The 27,968-nt window shown below is 32.3% G+C and overlaps 1 protein-coding gene across 1 annotated transcript in view; it reads right to left on the reverse strand.

Moving 5' to 3' along the window:
• The window catches only part of LOC130655720 (dynein axonemal heavy chain 1-like), a 52,244-nt gene that overhangs the window by 7,499 nt on the left and 16,777 nt on the right, over window positions 1-27,968 (reverse strand). The window contains exons 16-63 of the mRNA XM_057458502.1: window positions 25,457-25,768; window positions 25,062-25,202; window positions 24,679-24,953; window positions 24,197-24,368; window positions 23,744-23,902; window positions 23,357-23,536; window positions 23,129-23,266; window positions 22,247-22,327; window positions 22,072-22,154; window positions 21,718-21,919; window positions 21,380-21,477; window positions 21,134-21,239; window positions 20,894-21,007; window positions 20,167-20,316; window positions 19,902-19,988; window positions 19,473-19,751; window positions 18,950-19,104; window positions 18,367-18,544; window positions 17,813-18,007; window positions 16,977-17,096; window positions 16,432-16,587; window positions 15,356-15,457; window positions 15,033-15,173; window positions 14,192-14,352; window positions 13,538-13,695; window positions 13,198-13,371; window positions 12,732-12,817; window positions 12,519-12,643; window positions 11,829-12,036; window positions 11,209-11,405; window positions 10,629-10,764; window positions 10,245-10,453; window positions 9,579-9,756; window positions 9,319-9,504; window positions 8,521-8,640; window positions 7,758-7,883; window positions 7,250-7,300; window positions 7,076-7,174; window positions 6,634-6,807; window positions 6,033-6,119; window positions 5,576-5,767; window positions 4,803-4,934; window positions 4,408-4,653; window positions 3,967-4,116; window positions 3,187-3,573; window positions 2,312-2,507; window positions 1,055-1,406; window positions 51-486 (exon numbers count right to left, since the gene is read on the reverse strand). Of these exons, the coding sequence (XP_057314485.1) occupies window positions 51-486; window positions 1,055-1,406; window positions 2,312-2,507; window positions 3,187-3,573; window positions 3,967-4,116; window positions 4,408-4,653; window positions 4,803-4,934; window positions 5,576-5,767; window positions 6,033-6,119; window positions 6,634-6,807; window positions 7,076-7,174; window positions 7,250-7,300; window positions 7,758-7,883; window positions 8,521-8,640; window positions 9,319-9,504; window positions 9,579-9,756; window positions 10,245-10,453; window positions 10,629-10,764; window positions 11,209-11,405; window positions 11,829-12,036; window positions 12,519-12,643; window positions 12,732-12,817; window positions 13,198-13,371; window positions 13,538-13,695; window positions 14,192-14,352; window positions 15,033-15,173; window positions 15,356-15,457; window positions 16,432-16,587; window positions 16,977-17,096; window positions 17,813-18,007; window positions 18,367-18,544; window positions 18,950-19,104; window positions 19,473-19,751; window positions 19,902-19,988; window positions 20,167-20,316; window positions 20,894-21,007; window positions 21,134-21,239; window positions 21,380-21,477; window positions 21,718-21,919; window positions 22,072-22,154; window positions 22,247-22,327; window positions 23,129-23,266; window positions 23,357-23,536; window positions 23,744-23,902; window positions 24,197-24,368; window positions 24,679-24,953; window positions 25,062-25,202; window positions 25,457-25,768 (8,190 nt within the window). The remainder of the gene's footprint in view (window positions 1-50; window positions 487-1,054; window positions 1,407-2,311; window positions 2,508-3,186; window positions 3,574-3,966; window positions 4,117-4,407; window positions 4,654-4,802; window positions 4,935-5,575; window positions 5,768-6,032; window positions 6,120-6,633; window positions 6,808-7,075; window positions 7,175-7,249; window positions 7,301-7,757; window positions 7,884-8,520; window positions 8,641-9,318; window positions 9,505-9,578; window positions 9,757-10,244; window positions 10,454-10,628; window positions 10,765-11,208; window positions 11,406-11,828; window positions 12,037-12,518; window positions 12,644-12,731; window positions 12,818-13,197; window positions 13,372-13,537; window positions 13,696-14,191; window positions 14,353-15,032; window positions 15,174-15,355; window positions 15,458-16,431; window positions 16,588-16,976; window positions 17,097-17,812; window positions 18,008-18,366; window positions 18,545-18,949; window positions 19,105-19,472; window positions 19,752-19,901; window positions 19,989-20,166; window positions 20,317-20,893; window positions 21,008-21,133; window positions 21,240-21,379; window positions 21,478-21,717; window positions 21,920-22,071; window positions 22,155-22,246; window positions 22,328-23,128; window positions 23,267-23,356; window positions 23,537-23,743; window positions 23,903-24,196; window positions 24,369-24,678; window positions 24,954-25,061; window positions 25,203-25,456; window positions 25,769-27,968) is intronic.

A 27,968-nucleotide genomic window follows, 5' to 3' on the forward strand; every position in this document is an offset into this window, starting at 1 on the left:
GTTTTATTTAAAGAATTAAATTCGAGAGACAAGGTTTTAACACAACTAACCTTATCTGGATCAATGTTCTCAATTAACCTTTCCAAAGTGGGCATCCAACTGGGTGCTAAATGACAATTCTGAAAGAACACCCACTTCCCCCTTTCCATCGCACTATGCATAAGCGCTTCTGCACGAGGACCTTGACCCTGTCCCAATGAAATGGCGTTTAATTTCTTTAGAAACCTCATTTCTTCTGCGAATTTATACAAAGCGGATGCTGGATCCGTACCAGGAGATAGGACGAATATGAGTGGAGTGGTCGGCGATGAGTCTTTGAAGACTTGAGATAAATCCGTGGTTTGAGGTTCTATAAAGCGTTGGCCTAAATTTTCAGCCACGAAGTCTTGCATAGCGTTTGTTACTTTATCTGCACGAATACAACGAAGAATTAGCAACTTCTGAAATGCATCGTAGCTGTCGGATAATCTTCCGGGTAGGGGTTGTCTAGAAGAAATCCGGTATCAACTGATAATGTGAAGTGCAGAGATACTTTTACGATGTGTAGGCATGTATGATAGATTTGACAAAACGGAAAAAAGTTTCGCCTATATGCTGAGTTCTTTGTTGTCATACAGAACAGGCAGCCAAATGCAGATTGGTTTATGCTATTATCTAACATAATATACCATAAGAGGGTTTATGGGACCTGGTATAACTTGTTATCAAATTTAAGAGGGTTAGTCTCGAAAATCAAGAAATGAAACATGCTGACACAGCACTAACTAATGACGGTAAATAATGATTAAATTTGACACCTTTGAAGGGATATAGCAAAGTTAAGGGAGACCCTGAAAAAATGAGGCGGTATACAATTAAAATACACATTTATATTTTTCTCGTTTTAGTTTTTACAAAGAAAGTTAAAAAGCTAAAAAGAAGACGTTTATGAGAGGATTTAGTGTAGTTGCATTGAAAAAAATTTTATCCTGCTTATTTATAAATTCTTACTAAAAGGCGAAAGATGCAAGTAAAAAGACATGATGTTGAGAAATATTAAAACAATGAGTCGTACCTGTGAGGTTCCGGACTGTCAAAAATCTCTTTAAACTCGTTCACGAAACATTTAAAATCATCCGCAAAACTGGAAAAGTTCGGAAGATTACATAATATCAAGATCTCTTTCCACGCGCGTTCCGACAGCCAATCTGAAGCGGGATTGGCTCTCTCTTGTGGTATAATGGCACCACCAGCCAATAGAAATCGCCATTCGTCCATGTTTATTCGATCCTCGTTCATGAGTATTCGAACAGCCAATAGAAAGGAGAATAGAAGCTTGTGTTTTTCAAACAAACTTCGACAAACATTGGTGTACAAACTGTACGTGAAGTAATTGTTGATGTTTTCAATACGTTGCTTGATGTTGTCTAAATATAAGTGGCGCATTATCGTGGGAATTTCGCAGATACGTTTTATATTATTTATCCATAACATTGCTAAATTGGAATTAAAAAATAAACAAAAAACAGGATTTTTAACCTAAAAGAGTTCGGGTTTTTACCCTGAAATAGCTCGAGTCTTTTCCCGGCAAACTTTAACCTTAAAGGATATCATTTTCAAGTACGCCACTAAAACAAGATACTTTAAGACTTGTTTCCAATTGACAGTTTTTTTTATGCCATAGCGCAAAAAGCTCAAGAGAATTTTTAGTTAGCGCATGCGCACACGGACACAATCTCTGGTTTTGTCAAACTGCACACTCGCTATGGCAGAAAATGCAGGCAAATAAAAACGAGCCTTTATTCAAGCAGGTGGAGCTAAACGTTTATAGAACTCGTTGCGATAGGGCAAAGATCGTACAGTGTTTACACTAAGCGGTTAAAGAATATTGCTTTAAATTAATATTTCTAGAAATAACGATTAGCAATTCCTGTTGGCTACTCCAAAAAGATATTACATTTTATCTTATCTAGCATTTCACGACTGTTGCAACCCTCTATAGTTTCCGCATTTAAATCGCTTTCGATGTTCCCCTATCTTCTCCGTCACTCGTCCAAAAGACCTAATATGCTAAATTAAGTGTCAAATCGAATGTATAATTAATATATGTTATTTGTTGTATAAGAATTTTGTTTTAACTTCAATGTCAATACAGAAATAAGAATATCGCTCAGCCCAAGGGCATAGCTTTTAGCAATATAAATTTTCTAGGTAAACGTTTGAGGCATAAGATAAACATGTGTATTAAAGGTTATAACAACATCTTAAATTCAGTGTCAATTTTCCGCTAGTGAAAAACAGCATCCAATCTCATCAAGAATATAAACCAAACCTGCTTGGTCAGCATTCAGTATTCCATTCAAGAATATACCAATAAACCAATCTAACGAATACTGGTACATGGGATCAATCATGGCTAGATCGTACGTGCAGAAGAACAATATTTGCGTTCTCACAGCGACCGGTATGTACTGGCTTCTAGTGACGTCAATATCTTTCTCTGTTTGTTCTGCAACTATCACTTTAGCCTGAAATCAAAAAACAAAGAGATGTTGGGATTGAAATAATACAATTGCCAGCATAAATTGAAGCAAGCTGTGGTTGAAATATCTTATGTACACAGGTTTTCAAGAGACCAGACAATTTATTTGGATTGCGGGAGTTTTCCAATTGTACTGTTTCTATATACAAGTGTTATTTTAAAGGGGTGGCAGGGTGGCAACTTCCAAAAGTAAATTCTAGGAATATTCAGGGATTTCTGCCATGTTTAATTTCGTTCGACAAAAACAGAAATTTTAATGAGAAAAAAAACAGTTCTCATAATCTGACGACCAAAAAAATCCAAACCCAAAGAAAAAGAATAGAATCAGAAAAAATATTTTTCGGATTTTTCCAGAAGTTTTTCGCATTTTTAGAACTTTCAAGAGTTATTACCAGAAGCATATGCACCATTTCCAGGAATTTTAAACATACTCACTTCCAAGAAAAGATCACAACAAAAGCTCTATCGAACCTCAGAGTTACTTTTACTTTTACATAAATTACTAGAAATTTTTTTTTTTTTTAAAGAACACCTTCAAGCCTCTAACACATAGTAACTGTGTTATAAAGCATTTCCAACATCTTTATAAAAGGTAAATATGCAACATCACATACAAGTCAATAAAAACACTTCCTATCTCATAAATTACCAAAAAATTCGCTTACCTTTATCTCTTGTGACTTGATTTTCGATTGTTCCAACGTTTTAATCAAATCGACATCATCAACGGGACTACCTTCAGATGCAGACAACCTCTGCAAAATTTTATCTTCAATCTCTTTCAATTCTTGCTTCATCTTAGCATTACTCACAATAAGTTGATTTTTGGCTTCTTCAAGATCAGGACGCTCTTCTGCAACCACTAACGCCAACATCTGATCTTCGAGACCACTCGGGGAAAGGGTAAAATTGACTAGGGTGACTTTAGTGGAAACTTCCGGCGTGTAATGAGGATTCGGAAGTTTAGTTGTGATGTAAAATTTGAAATCCTCGTGGTAAGGAATAACAGCATCGCCCAGCTTTATAACAGTACTTCCAGACTGCTTATACGTCTAAAGTGCATTTGGTTTATTTAGGTGACTAGGAGCAAGCATGAGAATTTGGGAGAACACAAAGACTTTAAAAATTCGACGCCAAACACAACATGAGAACAAAGCAGAATTTATTGTGCACGTTTACGTAGGGATAGGGCAAGCTCAGGAAAGGTTCTTAAGTTAAGTTTCCAAAAGATTACCTGCTTATCATTGTTAAATCTCAGTCCCATGCCTCACTCTCTCTTTTTCCCCGGTATAAATTTATATATTATTTTTAGAGGATTTTTCGCTTCCACAGTCACATAAAAAAGTTGACATCAGTTTATAACAATGTATAACACATTGGTACTGATGTCCAGTTTTTTATGTCATTTATTTTTTAGTTGTTACAAAAGTTGGATGAATTTTTACCAGTTTCAGTAGAATCGGTTCCAATGCAGGGTCCAATTCTTCACCAACATTTTCAAGCAAACATGGCTTTCCAAAACGAATTGCATTTTCGAGACTTCGAAGAAAGTCACGATCTGTGAGTTTAATAACGTCGATACCGGCCTCTTTTTCCTATCATTAAAAATATTTCGAGTTTAAATTGTAAAGGCGGTTACAGAAAAATTTTGATAATCGGTGTTGTCTTAAATGGATATAAAGGCTCAAAACAATTTAATAGTTTAAATTTCACGCAACTTCACGTTCTCATCCCAGGCTTATGAAATCCTAATTTAGAAGTAACAACTTTTCCACTATCATACGATGTCAAACAATTTGCCTCTACATATGCAAATAAGGCAGCTTAGAAGATGAAGAATCAGCGACCTATTGAAATAAATCCATATTATACATATACCATCTTACCAAATTTTTGATCCACTTATTCGCCTGTCCCTGCGGATCAATAAACAATGGCCAACGTTTTGAATATTCAACAATCACACCGTTATCAACAGAGAGGACATCACGTGGCAGACCATAGATTTGCCAGTTCCTTATTTTCACTGCATCTCCTAATGTACCAACCAATGTACAGTTATGAGAGTGAGGAATATTGGCTGCTTGTAAATTTTCCATCCATTCTTCTGTTAATTCGCTTCTGTATTCCCCCTTAATAATTAGCAAGAGAAAATGAGTATTAAATTATCCTATATTCCAAAAGGTTCTTGTTTTTAAAGGAAATTGTAAAAATTAGAACATTTATCATGTTTTTCTTTAAATCTCTTTCAAATCTTACAAAAAACAAAAAAGACACTAACTGTGAACACTCCAAGATAGGCGATCACACCAGAAGATATCATTACATCACCAACAATACTTTCGATACGTTGATCAAACGTAACGATGGATTCTTCCCATCTGCCTTTCTCGTCACCAAGACCTCCAATCAACTACACAAGATAGATTAAATACAAGTATGATGGTTTCTCTGGGTTACTTTTGTATGCATTTTTATTGGAACCTCAGGTTAAAAAACGTAGCACAAAAGAATAAAAATATCAAGTTTAGCAAATGTTGGAAAAAGAAGCAAAAACTAGTATTTTTCAGGCTATTCTAAGTCAGTGAGGTATCCTAGGGATTTTTAGGCGATTGACCCTTGATTCGAATTAAATGTTATTAGCTACGAATTTTTTTTGAAATAAGCTTATGCAAAAACTGCCATGCTCATATGATATGCAATTTTTTTAAACCTGCTTAAACATACAAATGATAAGTATTGTAATTAATATATTATTAATATCCGCAAAATTATGTTAACATATTTTTTTCGTAATTTTTTTGGCAAAGATGAGTAAAAGAGAACAACTTTTATTTTTATCAAGTTGATATTCCAAGTATTTTAAATTCACATTTTTTTAAATCTTTACCACAACAAAATCATTGAAAGGCAAATCATAAAACAGAATAATAAAACAATTCAACAAATATTGAAGGTGAAACCCCACAAAATTCAGCAGAAAATATCATCCTAAAAATGTGTTTCTAGGACGTTTTATGAATTTGCAGAATATTGATCAAACTATAAACATGCCTTTTCTGCTCGACCAAGTCTTTCCGTGCATTGATTGGTTTTAAATTCTAACTCTTCCTTCTTTGCAATGCATTCTTCATATTTAGCTTGCAGTGACGCAATACCTTCTTCCACTTCAGTGAGTTTTGCTTTCGCTTTATCAAGTTGTCGCTGCGTCTCCATTAGTTCCTCTTGCGCTAATTTTAATCGTTCCTGACAAAAGCAAAAAAATATTGACATGTGCTTTCAACAGTACATCATACAAACAGACACAGGATACACAAGAAATATATATGTTTACGACAAACACCACTGTCATAGAAAGGATAGTAGGTTTGTACAGGTGACTGTTAAGTTATGTATTTTACTTGAGTGAACCGAAGAGCAAATAGGAACTCATCCCAGTAAAAATAGCCATGTCTTTGGTGCTTGGACTATCAATTAACACTGATAGAAGTAGAAAAGTAAGAACACTTACACGCTTCGGTGCCACACCTTTTGCTACAAAATGATACTTGTGCATTGCTCGTACCCATTGACAGATGGATGTACAAGCTTTAGAAACCTAAAATGGAATCAATGTTGCAACAAATTCAACTACACATTGCAAGATTCAAAATGAAAACGTGAAACACGTATATTTGCAACAACAATGGCAGGAGAGTCAACTTTTTCATTTTTAAAATAAATTTTTTTCACATAGATTAATTTTACCTGAAAAGTATTTTAAAACATAAATAGAGAGCACCGTGCTTCATCTTAACAGAAAGTCCTGAATGCATTATTGACATACAGAACATCTGATCTGGGCATATCGTAAACTAACAGCGTTTTAAAATCTTCAAATTGAATAGGATAGAACCTTAACACTTGTGACTTATACAAAACGCTTTTTTAGAAGTGCCATATTTTTAGGTATGAAAATTCTTTCCAAACTATTCGAAGCACAGACAGAAGGAAATCCAAAAATGTTATTGATATTGACAATGAACTTACGATACAACTAACAAACCAAACATGACTTCAGAAATAAGCCCATATTAAAGGTAAAAGGCTTGCTATATTAAATTACAACTTGCCTTTGCAATTGCAGCAGGTTGAAAGTCTTCATTATCGATGTAAGGTTGAATTTTCGAAATACATGAATCTGGGATGTTATCTTTATCGTATTGAAAAAGTAACTCCAAAAACTTGCCAGGATCTTGAAGCAAAGTTCTTCCAGCTTCCCAGTAATCATCAACTTTCGTGCCCATCTAAGGTAGTAAATATAAAAAAGATTTAAAAAGTAAGGGCGTAAATTTAACAGTGCTAACTCTCCTTAGTTTAACCATCCATAAATTCATCATTGTAGGCAATAATACTTGGTACACTTAAATTTCCTTTCTATATTAATAACCGCATTCTACTCAAAATAGTAGCTGAATGACTTCATTGTGCACGCGATGTACAGGGTACGTACGATTGGCAATAATTTTAAGAACTGGAATATGTTCGACAGGTTAACGTCTAGAGCAATTGTACCTTTTCACCAGCAATCTTTTTTGGTTTTAAGCCCTTCATTATACAAACAGCTTCTATCACCATTTTTACTCCTGGTGGTGGACGTTGTAAAGCACGTACCTTAAAAAAAGCAAGAAAAATAAATATCATGTTGAACAGACAACAATAGCGGGGTGAGTTTGACCTGATACTTACTTCAACGACATCATTTCGATTCAACGATTTTAAACTTGCTAAAGCTGCTTCCTAAAAAAGCAATTAATAAGATTGCTGGAAATTAAGCAAATCTGTTGGAAGTTGTTGCCAATTGGTTAAGGTGCCCAAAAGTTAGATTCTAAACCATCTGTAATGATAGTTGTTATGGTGACATTTTACAGGTAAATTTAAAAAAAAATTTATATTATTCCATTAATTTTAAAATATGCCAAGAAATATATTGAAAAAATATTATTGAAAGTATTATAACGAATTAAAATATAAATCAACTTAACATATGCCTGTAAATCAAACAATTTTGTGTCAGTTTTGTTTATAAATTTAGCTCTAAATAATTATGCAATCTAGAGCCATAATAAACCCTCATTGCAGCTTTTACGATTCATATTAGCAGCTAATAATATGAAATTTAGTTGCGACAATTTATTCCAATATTTAAACAGCACTGAAAAAAGAAAACAAAGTTAACTATAATAAGCAAGCGTACTAAAGCAGGTATAGCTTCGTTTAGGTCTCTCTGTGCATCATCAGCAATGGCTTGCGTTTCTTCTGCTTTACTGGCTGCCTCCTGTTCTTCTTTTTGCACAACTTCTTTTGTTTCATTGGCAACAATCTATTGTTCGAAAAAACAATAATAAATTATAGGTAACAATTGTAATGTTGCCTGCAGATAAGCCAATATTCACAAACAATACATAAATTCTTTTTTGGCATTCTCTAATGTATAAATAATCAACAAAAAAATATATGAAATAGTTTTTGTTAAATGATATATCAATATTAAGCTATGAAGAAACAAGAAGTTTTATATTAATATATCTTTGTCTACAATAAAAGTTATGCAAACAGTCAAGGCCGGATCCAGGAAATTATTTTGGGTGTTGGTAACCACTGACAATTTTTTTTTGAAATGGTATTCAGTTGTCTAGTTGTTTTATTGTTTGGTTGTTATCTTTTAAAGAATTATTTAAAGAAGTATGCAGAAATACACGGATCAAAATATGCATTGTTTTATTCTTCTGTGTAGCTATATATGAATTTTATTTTTTTTAAAAATTATGTTCTTTATAGCTACAACCGTGAAAATATCCTGAAGACAGAGAAATACAGCTTCTAATTACATCTCTCTATTTTTGGGCATCTACGTTAGATGTCCTCAAATTGGTATATCGATCTCTGGATCACCCCCTGACAGCAGCAAATCAAGTAAGATCACTTTATACATAGTTCTATCCGTCTAATCTACTCACTGTATCTTCTTTGATCATGACCATTGTTTCTTCAGTTTCTATGGCTGCCTGTGCCAACAGAGGTTGCATTGTTTCTAGGTCTTCTTGAAGATTTGCCACTTCAGTTTGTGTACTTAATAGCTATAGAAAAGAATACATTCAATACACACATCATAATCAAGAACTTATTTAAATGTAGAATGTAGAAGAAAAAATGAAAAATCTCACGGCAAAAGAAGCAAACCAATGGTTTAATGTCGACATAACTATTCTGCACACATTATGTTTTCCTTAGTAAAATACAGTAGGAAAAGAATTAGTTAGGATTATTTCTAGCACATGCTTAATGTGTTGCCATATTTATACACAGCATGTGCTTAGTTTTTATGCCACTGTCAAAATAATAATAATGTGTAAACGTCTACCATTATTATTATCAACAACAATGCATAAGTATTAAAGGGAACCAAAATCAAACTCCAAAAAATTTATGTTCATCAATTTACCCTTATAATACCTATGCATTAATATAGTTTAAATGCACACCCCTTAACAGGTCTAAAATTACTGATGAAAAAAAATGTCTAAATTTGCTATTACTTAAATATGAAATCATAATTTATGCAGCATAATTAAATCTAAAATACTTTAAATTTGAATATCTTAAAGAACGAAAAGAGCTTCTAAAAAATTTAAAAAGACTTATTAACTAACTTGTTAAGCTCTATAATATAAGTCCAACGTTATTTCATACCTCAGGTTCCCTTTAAGTAGATTAGTCCCCAAAGACAGATTTATTAGTATCGAAATAATACCTACCTTATCTAGACCAGTCTTGGTCCTATTCTTCGCTGTCAGTATTTCGTTCTTTTTGATACTAAGAACCTTTTTAAACGTACCAAGCAACTCCAAATAACTTGTAGGGGTAACATAGTTGTGCCTTGATAATTCAGCCAAATATTTATGCGACTTTACTGTCACTGATTGATGAATTTTACCAAACATGTTTACCTATTAATAAAAGTAAAAAGTGTAGCTGTTGTTAGTTAAAGTTCACTTCTTACACTGAAACGATATAGGTTTACCAGTCCTTCCACGTTAGTATTATCAGGGTCGACTTCAGGCATCTCTGATATGAAAGTGTTTGCCACAGAAACTAGGGCTTGTTCTGGCCATTCCGAAAACCAATCAATGGTACAACATGTGACCAATGATGGAAATTGTCGCAGACGAGCTCGGAATACCTCACCAATTGGACTGAAAAAACAATAAATAGAGATGCAAAAACGTTAAAAGGAATAAATGACTTGATGTATGTATCAAAATAAATGATTGGAAGAGCGGAAAATTTATTTGAAGAGACCTCTTATAATATACTACTTAAAAATATATTTTTGTCCAAACACCTTATCCTTATAATACAAAACAGTTATAAAAAATTGTAGAAGTATATCACTTAAGGGTGAAACACAAATCAAAAATTGTACGCTAATCACCTATCCCACATTAGGGAGGGACAGGCTTATATCTTTTGTTGTTTAAATATTCATAACATGAAACATTTTGAAAAATAAAAAGAATTTTCAACTGATTTGTCAGCTACACACAGGAGCAAATTTATTGTTATTGTTATTTTAGAAAGTGATGATATTTAAATATTACATTTTTAGACTAACAGTTAAGGCATGGTAAGGAGAGGGGTTAAATCTAAATGTGGATTTATCTAAATGACGGAGTGGCCTAACCTCATGCATATCACCATATGTATGTTTGATCGAACTCGTTTGGTATACAACATAAACAAATTGGCTTTTGTTGGTTGTAACCCCACATCTTGAACGATTGGCTTCATAGTTGTATATATGGTATCGAGTTCATCCGGTGCATAAATATTCGGAACATCACCAGCATTAAGAATATTGTTGATGTCTTCTAAAAAGATTTCACTTTTAATCTAAAAGAAGAAAAAAAATGCTTTTTAAATGAGTATTCCGACTTGTTTGTTTTGTAAAGTTAATTTAGATAAACATCCAATTGATGTAAAGTGGGAATATTTTTTCAGGGAAGACGAATCTATGAATGCACTACACCCACTCGCAATTCACTAATGAAATGTGAAATTTACTTACCTGGGTATCAACAAACAAGAAGACCATGGGTTTATTCTCAACACCAGCTTTCATCAACAATTTCTTTATGTCTTCTTTCCATTCTGTAATACCGTAGCTTTTTGATAGCTCGATTTGAAATAAATCATATTCCGCTCTGAAAAAAAGAAAAAGAATGACTTTTCTTAAAAGTACACAACTAGTGCTTTAACAGTTTTAATTTTACTTCAGTGTTTTTAGATGTAAAAATATAATCATTTTGCCAAGAAATTGTTGAAATTATAACTTTTATTTACTTCTTAATTTTGCAATTTTTTAAAATGGTTTAAACAATTATAGCCCTTATAAATCATTATGCAGATGTGGATAGCATAATAGTAATTCAGAAGTAAAGATTTGAAACAAATGTAAAGTACAAGTCAAAATAGAACATTATTTTCCATATGTTAATAATTTGTACTATATTTTTTGATGAGTGATATTCCCATGGATGTTTAGGCTCACTGACAGAAGCAACTATTAAAAGTGTAGATAAAAATAAGAATTGATGTAACAGTCAGTCGAAACAAGTTGCGACTCCTGCAATGGGAAAAAATCTTACATGTGACTTGCTAATCTTGTCAAACTCTGTCTGCCGCTTCCTCCAACACCAAGTAAAAGTGCATTTCCAAGAGGCTGTCGAATGATTCTGCTAATACGACAGATGTGCTGGATCGCATCAGAAAACAACACTAATTTCATTTGTGAAATGTTTACTTGGTTGTAATCTTCCAAATACTCTGTAAGAATTTCTTTCATCTAAAAAAATTATAATAACGGTCATTACCCTGCATGAATCAATCTTTGAATAGGATTGAATAGACGTTTCCTTTACGGAACATTTTTTAAAGAAGCATTTGTCTTAACACATTAAAATAAGTGGTTGCTTACTTACCATACAGAGACATTCCTTTACCTTTATTTAACATGTATGATTTTTTCCTGATAGAGAATCTTAAACTTTTTCTGTGTATTATAGGCACATAAAGAGAAACCATTGCTTTAATAGATATTAAATGGTTATTCTGAAGTCTAAATGTCGTTATCTTTTAAATCAGTAATCAGGGCATCCTTAGTATAACGCATACACAGGCATCTATGTTTTAAAAGTAGTTCTACGGAATGGTTAAGACATATGAAGGTAAGGATCACAAAATCAAATAATTAAAAAATAGATTATACCTTATTTTCATCGGTGATTTCATTGTATACTTTAACATCTGCACTTGGGATCATAAAATCACCATAAAACAATGGTTGCCTTGTAATGACATCTTCAAATTTCATTTCAAAATGATTCACTAGGCGATCTTGTAGTTGAGTTTTAAACCATTCACGATCTTCATCATTGACTAAACGATCTTGGAATATGCGACAGTTTTCGTGGTACCTAAACATTTTTTTATTGACGGTTATTCTCTTAACTACAAACTTTTTCCCATCTCCATATTTGTTAGAGTCTAATGTAATATATGCTACACAATTTCAAAAAAATATTAAAACAACATTTGTCTTGTCTACAGAATAGTAAGAAGTTTAACGTCCTTGGGGATTCTTAAGACCCCTTTTCCCAACCAACTGTAATTATGTTACATTAACACCAGAGATACGTATAACATTACTATAACTTGCCACAAAGCCGTTTCAGTCAGTGGATAACTCTAAATAGGGTGACCAACATTAAGTGTGTTGGACCTGAAACCTTATGATTACAAAGCGAATGCGCTACCATTACACAAAAGGTACAAAAAAAATCTCATTGTGTACTAGCTAATTTTGAAATTGAATTATTGCAAACATTTAGAGCTTGCATAATTTAAAAAACATGGCAACGATGCAAAATACAATAACATGTTATTAAAATATACATACCATAGACGCATCATGTCTGCTTTTGTTTCCATTTTATCAGGACTTGCCATAAGTATCCCCTGAAAGACTTTGGATAAATCACGAAGATTAAAGGTATAGTGACTCTTAGCAGGCGTGGGTAGAAGCTAAAAATAAAAGTGATAAATTAGTATAGTAAAATAAAAATGCTCTTGGGAAAAGCAAGTAAAACGAGTGTTTAAAATAAACAGATACCTGTGTTTGGATAACATTGTAGACTGCTATAGTATGATCAACGACAAGATTACTTAAAGCACTCAGTTCTTCGTTATTTACATCACCTGTAAAATTCAAATGAATATAATATATCAAACAATTTTGACAATTCTCAGGCTAACCTAAAACTCTTCAATGACTGGAGCAATGATTTGCTTGTTTAAAGTTGAGATTAAGACTTTTCATTCTTATATCAAATAAAAATACAGTCATTTTAATACTTAATGCTGGAAGCAAATCAAAATGCTGGACTAAATGCTAACTAATGTACCTTTCAATGCTGTTCGTACTAAAAATAAAATAAATAAATAATATAACTTTAACTGCTAAGTAGATACTGTATAATCCACTAAAACAATCTCTGACTTACTAAAATCCTATTTATAATTGATTTAAAATTGTGATAACTAACAACACAACAGCATGCGTTAAAAAATTGACTTACTTAACCAGCTATGTAAAATAGTTGAAAATATTCTCTGTTTACTGGCATCTTCCATTTCGCAAAAAGATAGTATATTGAAATGTCGGGTGAAGCGTTGTGTTATTGGATTTCTACCACCACCAGGTGGGCCCATTGCACAAAGTAGGTTTACGTCAACCAACTCTCTGAACGCTCCTGCCATACAAAAAAGGTAATAAAACATAACTGACATAAACGTTTTAATATTACAGTTCTTCTTAATATTGTGTATGCAATCTCACTTTTGAAAAAAAAATATTGTCAATTCTAATCACATAAAAGTAATGAAATAAATGAAATTTCACAATGTGATCACACATACCAATTTGCTTTCTGTCATACCATCCCTTGTGATCACAAAACTGCCGTAGCAATTCTATAGGAGGCTGGGCACCATATGTTTCCAAAGCAGGCATATTCAAATCGTCAATAAAGAGAACAAAACTTTTGCCCAAAGGAGGTCCGTAAACTCCTTTACGTCTAAAAAATTATCCTAACTTTGCAAGGTGGCATACGACAAGATTTAATTAACAAACAACATTATTTAATTTTATTTTCTTAACAATTGCATTACATAGTCAGGGTTTAGGCTACCATTTAGACTTTTGAAGAGTGTATTAAATAAAGTTTATTTAATTATGGCAATATCACATCAATGAAGTACTTTGAATAAGTAACCCCTTCCGTTGAGCAATAACACAAACAAAATATATTGGCACCTCTTTCACTGAAGCACCTACTATTTAAAGAGTCCTTAGCGTAGAGAATCGAAATTTCAATGAGCACATTGGTGTAGCAGTTTTCGTAAAAACAAGCAATTTTTCCTCAAGTTTTGTGTTCAACAATGAGTAACAACTAGCAATCGAATGTACTTCATAAATGTACAAAGCTGCTTACTATTTAATTTGCAGGTCAAAATTAAGGGGTGGAAAATTAGAGATTTTTTCTTTCACTCTCTAATCTTGTTGATTATTACCTTTTATCTAATTTGCCATCAATAATATCTTGAGTTTGATTTGCAGATGTTCTTGCAGAGAATGTTATAAAGTTTGACACATATTCCTGTGGCATGCCAGTCAACAACCGATTAGCAATGCATAAAGTTTTACCACTACCAGTAGGACCAACACAAAGAAGCTACAAAAGAAACATAAAGGGAATGATTTTAATAACTATTCTTATTCAATGTAAATGTGGAAAACAAATCGCAAATCCAAATTTAAAGTATAAGTACAGAACTGTAGTTTATGAAAAAATGAAGAAAAAGTGGCTGATAAAAAATATCATAAAACGTCACTTTTAGTTACTGGCTAGGAAATTTTATTATGACAGTTTTAATTCAATAATTCAATTACGGATGGACCCTCGAATTAGTGTGTTGTAATTAATCCGAGTAAGAAGAAAAAAAAAAGATTTTTGATAGAGATTTTATTTTTCTAAGCATTTTATACTAGTCTAAAATATCTCTAATGTTGTTTGCCTTCCTGTCTCGTTGAAGACTGAACAATATGTGCATCATTTACACACAAGGAACTTTTTTTCTTTGCAGTGAAAATGGACTCTTGCAAAGTTGAGGGAAAATAGGTAAACTTTTGTAATGTCTTATAAAGTCTGGACAGAAAAAATAAACCAACAAATTGAACGGCATCAAATTGAAACGCATTTTACCATCATTAATATAAAAAAACATATCATTCACATTTTTCTGTTGTAAATCCTCCAAAATCGAATTACCATGAGTAAATAAAGACTGAAAAATCAGTTGAATTCCAAATATTTGAAATTATAATGTGATTACAACAGCGTCAATTTATCACCTTCTTTTTATTTGTTGTCAACAAATGCACAAGAAATGACCCTCTCACTAAATCCATTGTAGGGATTATGATGTCTGAAAAATTAGTCTCTGGATCAATTTTAGGCATAGTGATATTATGCATCCAGCTGACCCAACATATCTAGAATTCAATAATATAAGTTATTTAAACTGTCATCGATTTTAAGAAAGACTAAGCTTAATGAAGATTGTTAAACATAGACAGATACACTATTTAAAGAGACTTAATACTAGAAATATTTTGAACATTTAAAAGTACAAAAATACAAACCCAAAAAAAGGAAACAGTTTTTTAAGACACACCTCCTGTTGTTCTTCATCATCATCAGCATTTGTTGCAGATATTCCACCATCTTCTAATTGATAATCATAAACAAGGCCAGGGTCAGGAAACTGCAATGCTATCTAGAGGGCATAATTATAGTAGAATTACATCTATATTAACAATGCCTGTTGTCTGGCAGCCATTTCAAAAAACGGGGGGCTTTGCAATCGAAAACTCTATCACGATTGCATCTACAATCGTGGTAATAACCCCTGTTTAAGTAGATTTCATCATTTCGCCACTTCATGTTAACAACATGCACAAAATAGCGATGCAGGCAAAATGGAATTTTCTACAAGTTAATAACTAGTTTTATAATATTACCACATGCACCAGGACAGTTTTAGACCTTCTTACTAATTTAGGATATTTTCTGATCACTTTGAATAAACCAAGAAAGTTTGAACTTTAAATCTACTTCAAGTTTTTCCAGGGTATTACAATAGTGACACAGCAAAATGTAGAAAAAAACTTAAAAGGAGACGGTAAAGTGTTTGTTACTTAAACAGGGAAGACTATCAGCATGAAACCCTTCAAAATACAATTGCTAATATAAATTATTTTGAGCATATTGGAAAACCCAAAATGAATTAAATTTTCCTAATCACTATGTAGATATTACTATTAAAACAGCAAGGCATAAATTAACTATGCTATGATCATGATCAAAATAGTTACTTGTGATAATACTATTGTTATTTCCTTAAAAACACGGAATCACCATTTTCTTAGATACATCTGCTTAACAGTTCTTATTTATCTAATCCATTTAATAACAAAGTGAAAAGCACAAGTTCTCACTGTTAGTTATTTGAATTTAAAGCCTGGACTATATGCTCCAGATTTTTGCTCTAATAAGAAAATTTCTCAAGTGTTTATTGTTCAGGTTAAATTAAAGGCCAATCCAAAGAGAATGCAGATTATATATACTTTTTATACAGATTCTCTATATAAATAATCAGAAATTTTGAATTAACATACCAGATAGATTGGTTATATACAGATAGTGTGTACAAACCCTTAGTAGTAGCATAACTGATAAAAACATTCTTACGTTTTCCTGTTTCATTTTTTCACGCAAATATTCATTAAATTTCTTTCTTCCATTTCCATCACATGTTGCTCCGATAGACCATATCAAAGAGAAGATAAACCAGGGTTCTATTAAACTTGACACAAGGTTGATTTTCTCTGGTGAAATGGTTGCACCCTAATAAGAGAAGCAACTGTGTAATATTTTTAACCAATTGTTTAGATTTTTTTCATATAAGATTAAAACATACTAAAGCAACACAGTTCAACGCAAGCAAAATAAAACTTGATAAGATCAAAAGAACCACTGATGAATTATGGATTATTGACACTTCCTGAGGGAATTATTATTATATCCAGTGCTTATGTGCTTGCAAGATTTTCTCAAAACATTAAGAGCATGGAAGAAAGTGCAGAAAACAAAAAATATAAGCTGTTAGCCCACTTGTAATTGTAGACATACATTTGAAATAAAATATGCAAAAAACTGATTTAAACCACTTTCTTTTAAAATGTTAGCAAACTAATTAAAACAACCATAAGAACAAAAACACAAATAAGACAAACCTCCTTCTTAATGACTGGTTCAAAGAAACAATCCATCAGACGCATTAGACCACTTGTTAAACTACTATTCATTGATGGAACCAACTCTTTCACATTTTTACGGATGAAACTTAGAGAAGGCTGTACCAAAATAAAGCAAAAATAAAACTCACAAGAATAATAGAATAAAATTTGTTAAAAATTTAACTTTTAAAGTTCTCAGGGGCAGCCTTAGGCACACTGGTGCAAATGAAGCCAACAAAATTTGCTAAGAAAACAGTTGCATCTTGTAGAGCATTTTCTGGAAAAAATAGTTGTACTTTTGCACTCGTATTGCCACCAAAAAACTTCCCTTTTAGTTTATACATCGTTACTCCACAAGGTGTTAGTACCAGGAGGTGCAGTTATTTTTGAATAACCTTACACCGAGGTTATTTGCACCAGGCAAAAAATCCTAAATCTGCCAGTGATATCTGAAAATAAACCTATCATTATATTTCTTATCTAATACTTTGTCTGCAAATGTTTTAATGGAATCCGAAGTTAACACCAATTTTTATGTTTGTTACAAATTAAAAATAAGAGCAATTTTTTCCAGCAAAATGAACAAATTTCTAATTAGATAAACTGAAGCAACAGTAACATCCGTCCATAAGATATGTAGGAATATTTGCAGGATGAAGGCTTAAAAGTTGTTTTAATTGGTATAGATGACCAAATTCGTAATTAGTATGGGCTTAAATAATGCTGAGCTAGAAATACTAGAATTCTTATCAAAGATTAACCAAGATTAACACACCATGTAATCTTATTTAGAGGTGTAACTTCGAAAAAGAAAAACTAAACTCTAAATTTACCTGCAAAAACCTCTCAAATAAATCCAACAGTTTCTTCTTTTGATCGACTAAAACTCTAGGTATGTTATTCACCCAACAATTAATAAATGGTTGCAAACCCAATATGCTAGGTTCAAGATATACCATGCCACAACGACTAACTGTGGCAGGAGATGCCACGGCAAGATCCTGAACTTCAAACATCATAGTTTGGACCTGAATTTAAATATTAAACACTTTTTACAAAAGCATAATTATTGCATGTTATTTATGAATTGTATGCTCAAGTCAAATGGATACATTAGTGTTGTAAATTTTAGGCTGGAGGGCGCAAAATTTGCATTTTAGATTCGCCCCCTCTTAAGCTTAAGTTTGAGATCAGAACTATCAACTCTAATGGTTAGGTATTTCCAGTTGTCAGACAAAATTAGTTGTCTATAAAATTACCAGGAAAATATTGCAAGAAAGATCATGTCTGTAACCTAATTTTAATGTAAGCACTTACTACAATTAAATACATACGTGATAAATAAAAATTCCAATAAAGAAAAAAGAAAAAAAAGATAACAATTTACATCTGAGAGTTTGATAATTTCGCCACTTGTTAAGCACAGCTTCTTGTTATCATCTAATACTGTATTCATATTTTCTATCCACACAGCATCAACAGGACCATCAAATATATACCATTTCTTATCAGGTGTAGTACTGGAAGAACCAATGCGAACAAGTGAAGACAAAATTCCATCAGTCCTAATTAAAAAAAAAAAAATCAGTACACATAATTTTGGAAAAATCAATGCTAAAAATAATAAGGATAAAAATATAACAAGATATTTTTAAAAAGGTCTATGTATACAGCATGCAAAAAAAATTGTTAATAAGTCATTTCCTTATGACAGAACCTAAAAAGTTTGCTTTTTTGTTTAAATTCAAATTTCCAGCATGGAAAGTTAACCACGGCAACTTCCAACATATTATGCTGTATGCAATTTGATGCTACAAGTGTCATATATACCAAAAAGGGCTACTGATGTTTGAATTTTTATAAACAAAAAAAAAATTATTATATTCTTTCTAAAAATAAGTAGTTAAATAAATTCAACCCCTTGAAAAAATAATGTAATTCACATGTAAAACGACAAAGTCAATAATTACCACTCATGAGTCATCAAGTCAAATTCTCCATAAAGCTGTCCCATGGTTATTGATTTTGGATTCAGTACAAAGGTTTTTACTTCTTCAAATTGACTTCCACCAGGTGAAAGTTGTCCCTTTAATGCTGTGAGTGCTTTCTGAAGAGTTTCATAACACTGAAAAGGAAAGTGTGAAAGGAAGTGGTTAGTATGATAAGTAAACTATTCTAATATTAATTTTGGGCTTGTCAGCATTATCTTGCTTATCACCGCTTTCCAATGCCTAGTAAATGTTGATAGAAAGTCTCATTAAAAGATTTTAGCAGCGATATATTAAGCCACTTTTAAGATCAAAATGTTGCTTTTAAAAGTCAAACTTTGAAAATATTTTATTGCTAATAAATTGCACATCAAAGTATTTCAGTTTTAAATAATCTTTTTACTGGAAGATTAGCATGTTATTAAATCAGTATGCTCAAAGGTTGAGGTGGTGAACATACTAAGTTAAAGGCAGATGCAGATGATATAAATTAAAACTAATTCACCTTTGTCTTTCCTGATCCTGTTGGTCCAACCAACATTAGACCATGTCTAACCACTGTTGTCTCATATAGTTGTATACATTTTGTAATAAAACCAGGGACTTCTTCAATATTTAGTTTCAAGCAACTCGTTTTAATCGAGCCTTCCAGACTTCCATAATCGATTGGCTGCTCTTTTATTTTTGGGAATAAATCTGAGACTATCCCATTAAAGAGTTTCAAATCATCTTGTAAAAATTTCGGAACATTCACATCTCGAATAGCACGTAGACAAATTAATTCCTAAAGTTGACAACATATATAAAATTTTTCATATTTTGTTATGTATGATAACGTTGGACACCAAGCCATCATAAAAGAATTCTTTTTGGAGAACACAAAACATTAGCATAGAATTTGCTTCATATTCAGCTTTACTTGTGTCATGTTTACCTCATCCATGGTTGGATTCTCTCTCTTCAAGTTTCCAGCAGCTGAAATAACTGTTTTGACAGCTCTCATTCCAAAATCATAATGGTCCTAACAAGTTAAAAAAGAATAACCATCATTAATAACAACAAGGTTGAATATTTTATCGGAGTTGACTACAAATGATAAAACAAAAGATTTTAATAATGTGAACACAATTTTACAATAAAGGCCCGTGTCTATTCTTTCTTCTTGGAATGCAAGAATATATAGTAAAAAAATTTCTCACTTGAGCGCTTAACTGTTCTGACGACAACTTAAATGTTGTAGTGATCTTCTTAGCTAAAACCTTTGCCTCATTAAAACCAAATGAGAATAAACTAATCTCTGCAATCAATGCATAATCAGGAACCATCATCGCAACGGGACGAAATAAGGCCTAAAAATTAGGGTATGGTTAAAACACTCAACTTTGACAAATAATGCATATATTTATTCAAAAATTGAAATAAAAAGTTACAATTCTTGATAGTGCTGTAGGGAAGTGTTGGTATCCATAATGGAACAAAAGTTTGTCATGTTAAATTTTATGCCTTTTGTTACTGTTAACATATTATGATAGAATTACACCATTAAAAGATGAAAAATATATTTATATTACACTTTGTAAATGTTTTTTCATGCAAAAATTTTCTCCACCTTTTCCTGTGTCATAGCAAAGCAACTTAACACTTTAAGAGAAAAGACTTACACTGCAAGTTATAAAATATTTCTTTCACCATAATTTACATTAAAAAAATATTTTCATTAAATAGACAAAATTGTAATAAAAGCCCATATCAACTTTAAGCGAAAAATTTTATTTTTAATGGCAGGCTTATTTCGTTGTACCCATTTACAAAATATTATCAGACATCAATCTTGCAGTGGGTGCACTATCATTGTGTCAATTGCATAAAATTCAAGTTAGGTAGAAAATTCAAGCCCAATGAAATATTTTTCAAACCATGTCTTACTTTCAAATTATCTGGCAATTCAGTTCTTCCTGCATAACCAGGATTCATTGTAATAAACACTGCACACGAAGGCCGAAGTACTAACTCTACTCCTTCAAACATAAACCGCTCAGCCTAAAGTAAAAAGAAAAACAGTAACAACTAGGCAACAAGAATAGAGATTACCTAAAATACATTAAAAACAATATATGATACTGAAAAGCAAAACTGTGATAAAATTGAACATTCAAAAACATATACCTTTTGTTGTTGTGCTTGCTGTATAGTTGCAATTTGTTGTGCCACTACCGACAACACTTCAATATCTATTCTGTTGAATTCGTCAAAACAAGCCCATGCACCTGACCTGTAAAAAAATTAACTATAAAGAAAAGGCTTGTTTTACATATTGCAAAAGATTCATCCTGTACCTTAGAACGATATGAAATCACAATTTTCTTACATCGTTTTCTTTCATTCAGAAACAAGCTTAAAAGTTGAACTTACGTAGCTAAACCTTTTAGAAATTTTCCCATTGCCATAAAATCCAATTGGTCAGAACAGTTAAACACAACACATTGAATCGCCATTGCTTTTGCAAGATCCTAAAAAGTAGGAAATGTATAGTACCCTTGATAAACTTAAGGTTTATGCTTCAAAAACATTATACATCATGAATGATAAAGCTTTTTCATTGATATCTGATGTTTTTGATATTGCACACGATTTCCAATAATACGAAATAATATAAATTGAGCCGAAAAAATATAATGCAGAATGATAACATAGGTATCTATTTTTGTATTGTATGTATAGTATGTTTTAAGATATGCAGTGTTGTATACCTTGGTTGTCTCTGTCTTCCCAGTACCTGCAGGACCAGCTGGTGCACCTCCAAAATATAAATGCAAGGCACCAGTCAGCGTGAGGTAGCATCGATCTGTCAATGGTGTTATAACTAAACGACCATTATTTCCTAGATATTCATAACCATAGTTAAACTGAGCATTCACAGCACGTATAAGAAGATCTTCTTCCCAGTAATATCTATAAAAAAACAGTAATACCAGAAATTAGTAGCTTAGTCACAAAGTTTAAAATAAATATTCCATATGTTAATTTTTGATGGAAATATCACTGGCTGATAAGAGAAAAAATTAATTGCATATATTTGCAATATCATTTTTAGGGTAGCATACCTAAGTTGACTAATCCATTCGAAATCGTTCACATTCGTGACGTTTTCAGATAACATTTTCTCCACAACTTCACATGCATGCACCTGTGTGGTTAACATTTTATTTATTTATTATTATTTCAGCTAACGTAACAACATGACAGACAAAGGTAAAAAGAAATTTAAAAAAAACTTACTTCAATAACAATCAATGCACTCAAAACAAGGCGAGCAATTTTGCTGAGATTTCCACGAACAAGAGCAACAAGGTCTGAAAGCTGAAAAATAAAATGCTTAAAAATTAATGTGCACATTTTTTTGGTTTTACCAACAAAATTCCAATTATGATGCTGATCAAAATAGTGTGACTCAATAAATAAGATTATATTAAAAGTGTGTTTGTACATTTACTTTTTATGGAATTTTCCATAATGAATAAGTTGAGATTTAGCCACAGTTTGAAATCATTTTCTTGGTGAGACCATTTATATTTTTCACAAAAATAATTTGCAGAATATTTTATTTGCGGAATATCCACTTATTGACTGCATTTCTGTTTAAAGCTAAAAAATGAGGATGAACAAACTTCTTATAGATAGACGCCCTGAAATATGCAAATAAAGCTGAAGACCTATACTTTAAGCCATTAAAAAACATTTGCTTATACCTATTCCCTGCTCCATCCATACAGTCAATATAAAAGATCTGAACTAAAAAAATACTTCAAATTTTACAAGTAATTTAAAGTCACAGACTTTTTGTCAACAAAAAGTGCAATTATGCTTCTTTTATAAATTGCCAACTTCAACCTCTGACTCCGATAGGATAATTTATCTTAAAGAAAAATTATAAAGTTTTTTTATTTCTGAGGAGAACAAAAAAGAAATAGGAAATGTCAGCCTCACATTATGCCAGCCTCGAAACTTGTTTGTACTTTAATTTTATATGCCCCTTAAAAATTTGATTTATTGATGCATTCAAACCTCAACTCTTGAAAATCTATACATAACACATAATTACAGTCAGGCACACACAGAACAATACTACACATCATAAGAACACATCATAAGAACACATACTTGTTTTCGAAAATGATTAGCTGCTTCAGGTAAATTTCCTTCATCTAAAGCTTCACTAACTTCAGTGGTCCAAAACGTCTGACAGCCAGCAATAACAATTTGCCCTGGCCATTGTAACACCCAATCAGTACGTTCACTCTGATAATAATGAAAAAAAATATATATATACCTGCCTTTTATTGTAGCAGGTAAAATATTTTAGGTTATAAATAAAAAATAAATGCATACTTCTGAATAGTCAAGCAAAGCATCATATAAAATGCTTCTTAAGCTACTTTTCATAACTCGTTCAACTTCCAACAGCCAATCCTCAACATTACCAGTTGGATAAAGTTCCTCTGAGAACTGAACAGCTTCTCCTTCACCTGAGTGCATGTGTGATATTTGAAGGTCATCTTCAAAAGTAAGCTAGAAAAAAACCGTTGGCCTATAAAAAGAGCTTTTGCAGGGGTTTAATGTTGGAATCAAAAGTTCATATTTTTTTACTGTATTTGGGTTAATTCTTTGGAAATCATTTCCTTATTTAGCAGATTAATATTGAAACAGTTTATATAGAAATTTGGACACTACAAGCATAAAGACACGGAAAGTTTGCAAGAAAAAATGCATAAATACCTTGGATATATTTTCAAAACATTTTCGTAAGTGAGGTTGAACTGCAGTGGGATCTTTTGTTTGTGATAAAATTTCTAGTAATTCATCATCAGATAAAAAGTAGAATCTTGGAAACGATGTTCTTTTTGTTTCTAGGTAGTCGCTCAATCCTTTTTGAACCTAAGATTTCAACAATACAGATAGTGCCATGAATTGTGAGCTACTGATGGCTCGTAACTGCATAGTGCTCACGCAAATGTTCTGTAATTCCAAATAAATTTAAGAGTATCACAAATTGCAAAACCTGTTTATCTCACAAACCAAAATGAACAAAGTAAAACTCAGTATCAGTAAGGAAACTGGAATTCATTAAAATAGATACACTAAAAGTTGCATAAGAATTGCCAATTAAATATTTCACCCTTATAAGGGGTCTAACAAAAGAACCTAAAGGAGAGACAAAAATAATTATACTTGTTCAAGCAACTTGTTGCATTCTCTTAAGTTCTCTAGCAGTCTTTGATCTGCACATGTTGCCAATACTTGTGGATTGGAAAAGGCATTGCTCATTATTTTTCTCCATATTCTTTCCATAGTTTGGTATCTCTTGCTTTCAACTGGAAGCTGACGATTAATGTCCTCAGAACTGCATTTGAAATGTTTAATAATGAAATAGAAACAGAAAAAGTATGAATTCAACTGCATAACATAAAACGTTTTTGCTAGATATACCACCAGGACACAAATGAAACAATAAAGGGCCAATAAATATGCCAACGTTCTAGACTTCCGCATAGGTGTTATGTTATCAGATTAACAAGAACTAACACTAGGTCCTAAGTAAAATCATAAAAAAAACTGCCAGTCTATTCAAACAAGTCCAATCTCTTAAAGTGTCCCTAAACATAAAAACTTGGTTAATGACATATGCCCATCAAATTCATAAAAACACGCACCTGAAGATTGGTTCAAGGTATAACCAAGATCGTTGACACACCATCCATTCATCCAGTACGTCTTGAGTCATAACAAGTTTACTTTCCCAAGAACTAATCCTGTCCTCAAATGCCTTCTTATATGGCGAGAAAGACATTGATTGTGTCATAACAATATGATCATCTAACAATTGAGTAATGTCTTCCAGAATCTTTAAAATATAGGTACCAGTGTCTTTGTACTCGTGGATTTCAAGAAGAAGTGGCTCCCACTCGTTTTGCATTTTGTTTAGTGCCTATGATGTAATGTAATAACTAATAGCAAACTAGTAATGCATTCATCTTTATGATAGTGGTATTCCTGTTACCTCAAAACATCTTGAATACTAATATTTTACTCTTACTTCTTCTATTGCATATTCTTTGCCAGCAATTTCTCCTACTTTTGCAATGACATCAATATGGTCATTTAACTTCATGTCCAAACATTTGGAAAATGTCAAAGTAGATTTTGGAATGACTGTTTGTCCTAGCTCAGAAGATAGCTAAAAAAAGAGGTATTTTATAAACAGATATTCACAGTGAAAAAAACAGCAAATGGTTTTGATAAACTTCAGCATTTGAATAAACAAACATTTAAGTAAAACATGAATGGTATACATGATAATTAAAATAGCAAAAAATAAAATGGTTTTGATAAACTTTAGCATTTGAATACACAAACATTTAAGTAAAACATGAATGGTATACACAAACAAACAAAATATCAGCTTAAAAAATGTTGATACAATTTTGATACCTGTTCCCAGTGACGCTTTCTCATACCAGGATTTCTCAATGCTTGTATTAGTGGTATAAAAGGTTTAAACTCCTCAATCCATCGTTTCACCTCTTGAGCAGACTGTTGACAACTGGGAATATCAGCGAACTGGCGTGAACACTTATGTACAGTCTTAAAAGATTCGTTAACAGTTTTTTCCACCAGTTCAGCGTCTATAGTTTTTAGAGGATCGTTCATCCAACTTTCATGATTACGCAACCAATCAGATGTCGTCAGCCAGAGATTTTTAAATGGCTCAAAATCTTTAATGAGCTTTGCAAGTTTGTCATACTAAACGAGAATAGATTATTACTATTTTCTACAATACTAATACTGATAGCAATTTCTTTAAAGACAAGAATATTCTGCTGTCTTGAAATGGCCATGTGGATTTTGTAACATAAGTGTAGGTGCTAACTCAATCAATATATACTTAGTGTGAGAAGTGGAATAACGAACATAAAGTTTTTGAGTCTGATATTTCTTAAAGGGTTGAAGTTGCGCAACCATGGTTGATGTTCGTTTACACCCTTTATTATCTGAGGTTAGTTGGAAATGTGGAAGTTTTTATGATGCTACAACTAGATCATAGAATAAATCATCATGAAATATTTAGGATTTACTTCCGATTCATGGATCAGAAACAGGATCTGTAAAAACAGATAAGGTCAACAAAATAACTAAGTTAATAATATGAATTAATATGTATTCAAAAAATTATCAAAAGGTTTTCCATGCGCGAATTAATGGTTTAAACTGGATGTTGTGCAAATACCAATGTTGTCTTGTGCCTATATTTATGACAACACATGTTAAAGCATAGCAACCCTGTCATCGCCAAAAAGGTATCAAGGTAAATGTCTCTTCAGCAGTTAAGAAGATTTCAAATGGATAATGTAAGGCATATGGAAAGGCTAAGAAATGCTCCCTGTTTCCCTGTTGCCAGAAATCTGAAAGTAATAAGTGTAATGACATAACACGCCCAGGCAAAAAGTTGGCATGACATTATTGTTTCTACTGACAGGGACAGGATATGAAGGCAGTTAATTATTATCCACAGTATTCAGTCAAGCATGTGATTATCATTAAGACAAGAATGAATAACTTGGTTGTCCTGTTTAACTAACTTTTATCATACATATCTTTTTAAGTTTAAGGGTACTGAAACATTCTATTTTTTATTTCCTTTTGTTTTGTTTCTAATCTTTAAAATCATTTGAAATTAGCATTTTTGATTTCCTCTAGCAAAGGCGGAATCTTTAAATCGCCTGAGAAGATAGAGACAGCGCAGCTAGGCTAGACGCTGCTAAGATTGTGTCCAGGCTAAAACCTTCTTTGCCAATTCAATGACCAATCTGAACAGAGTTTGTGTACTCTTCGTGTGGTCAGAACATTCTGTGTACGGTCATGACTAAACGTGCTAACATTTTGTTGTTGGCCCCTTGCTGGTCTGGTTGGTCGTAGTAGCTTTATTGAAACACTATTCTTTAAATTCGTGTATTTTATCAGGTAAGAATTATTTTATATATAAGTAAGAAAAGTGTGCTGGAGCTATCTCAATTTTTGGTGCTGACTTGGATCTCCTTTTGATTGGTCCTGACATACCTCTTTATAGTTGTAAAGCTATGAGCTAGCTAGCTACATAAAATTGTGCTTTGATTAGAGTTCTCTTTTTTTCTTAAAGAGCCAGCTATAAAAAACCTTTGTCCTGTTTTGTGTAACATTTCCATGGCTGGACACCCAACTCCTGTTCTTATGGGAAACGAGGCTACTTCCATCAGATAAAAAGATATATTCACACAGGATTTTTTTTATATTTTTTGCAGAAAAGTTGTCAAAATGTGACAAATGTTTACTGTTGCTTGCACTGAACAGTCAGGGTGAACTGATGATTAGCCTGTAACAGAACACATAATTAGCTGATGCAGAATAGTTAGACACTAAGCTTAGTAGAATTAGCCATTAAAAGCTTCTTTGTGTTCTTTACAGCAAACTGCATCTTTTCCATGTTTTTTCTTGAAATCAGAATAGTGTTATGCTTGATTAAATTTGTATACATATATTTATATATATAATATACCTTGTGCATCACATGGCATTGATTTGTATCCTTTTAATCAATTCCCTTTTCAAATCAAAGAGGCAAAGAGAGGTTAAAGAGGCAGTAATTAAACAACCTGGTTTTAATGCAGTTTATGGTAAAGCTAAGGCGCCACGAGGAACATTTTCATGCGCGTGCTATGCAACATTGCTGCATAGCACGCGCATAAAAAAAATTACTCGTGTCCCATGCCTATTTTTCACTGCAATGCAGCAAAAAAATGTTGCATGGAGCAAACATTTTGCTCCACAACTTCGGGGACAAAATAGATCTGAATCTATTTTGCTCCCGTGCTCCGGGGACAAAATGTGCTGAAAAATTTGTTGTGGAGCAAATGTTGCACGTGTCCCCACCTTCTGCAACAAATATTTTACAAAATTATTTGAGGCA

This window comes from Hydractinia symbiolongicarpus, chromosome 8, assembly GCF_029227915.1.
Source record: "Hydractinia symbiolongicarpus strain clone_291-10 chromosome 8, HSymV2.1, whole genome shotgun sequence".
NCBI lineage: Eukaryota > Metazoa > Cnidaria > Hydrozoa > Anthoathecata > Hydractiniidae > Hydractinia > Hydractinia symbiolongicarpus.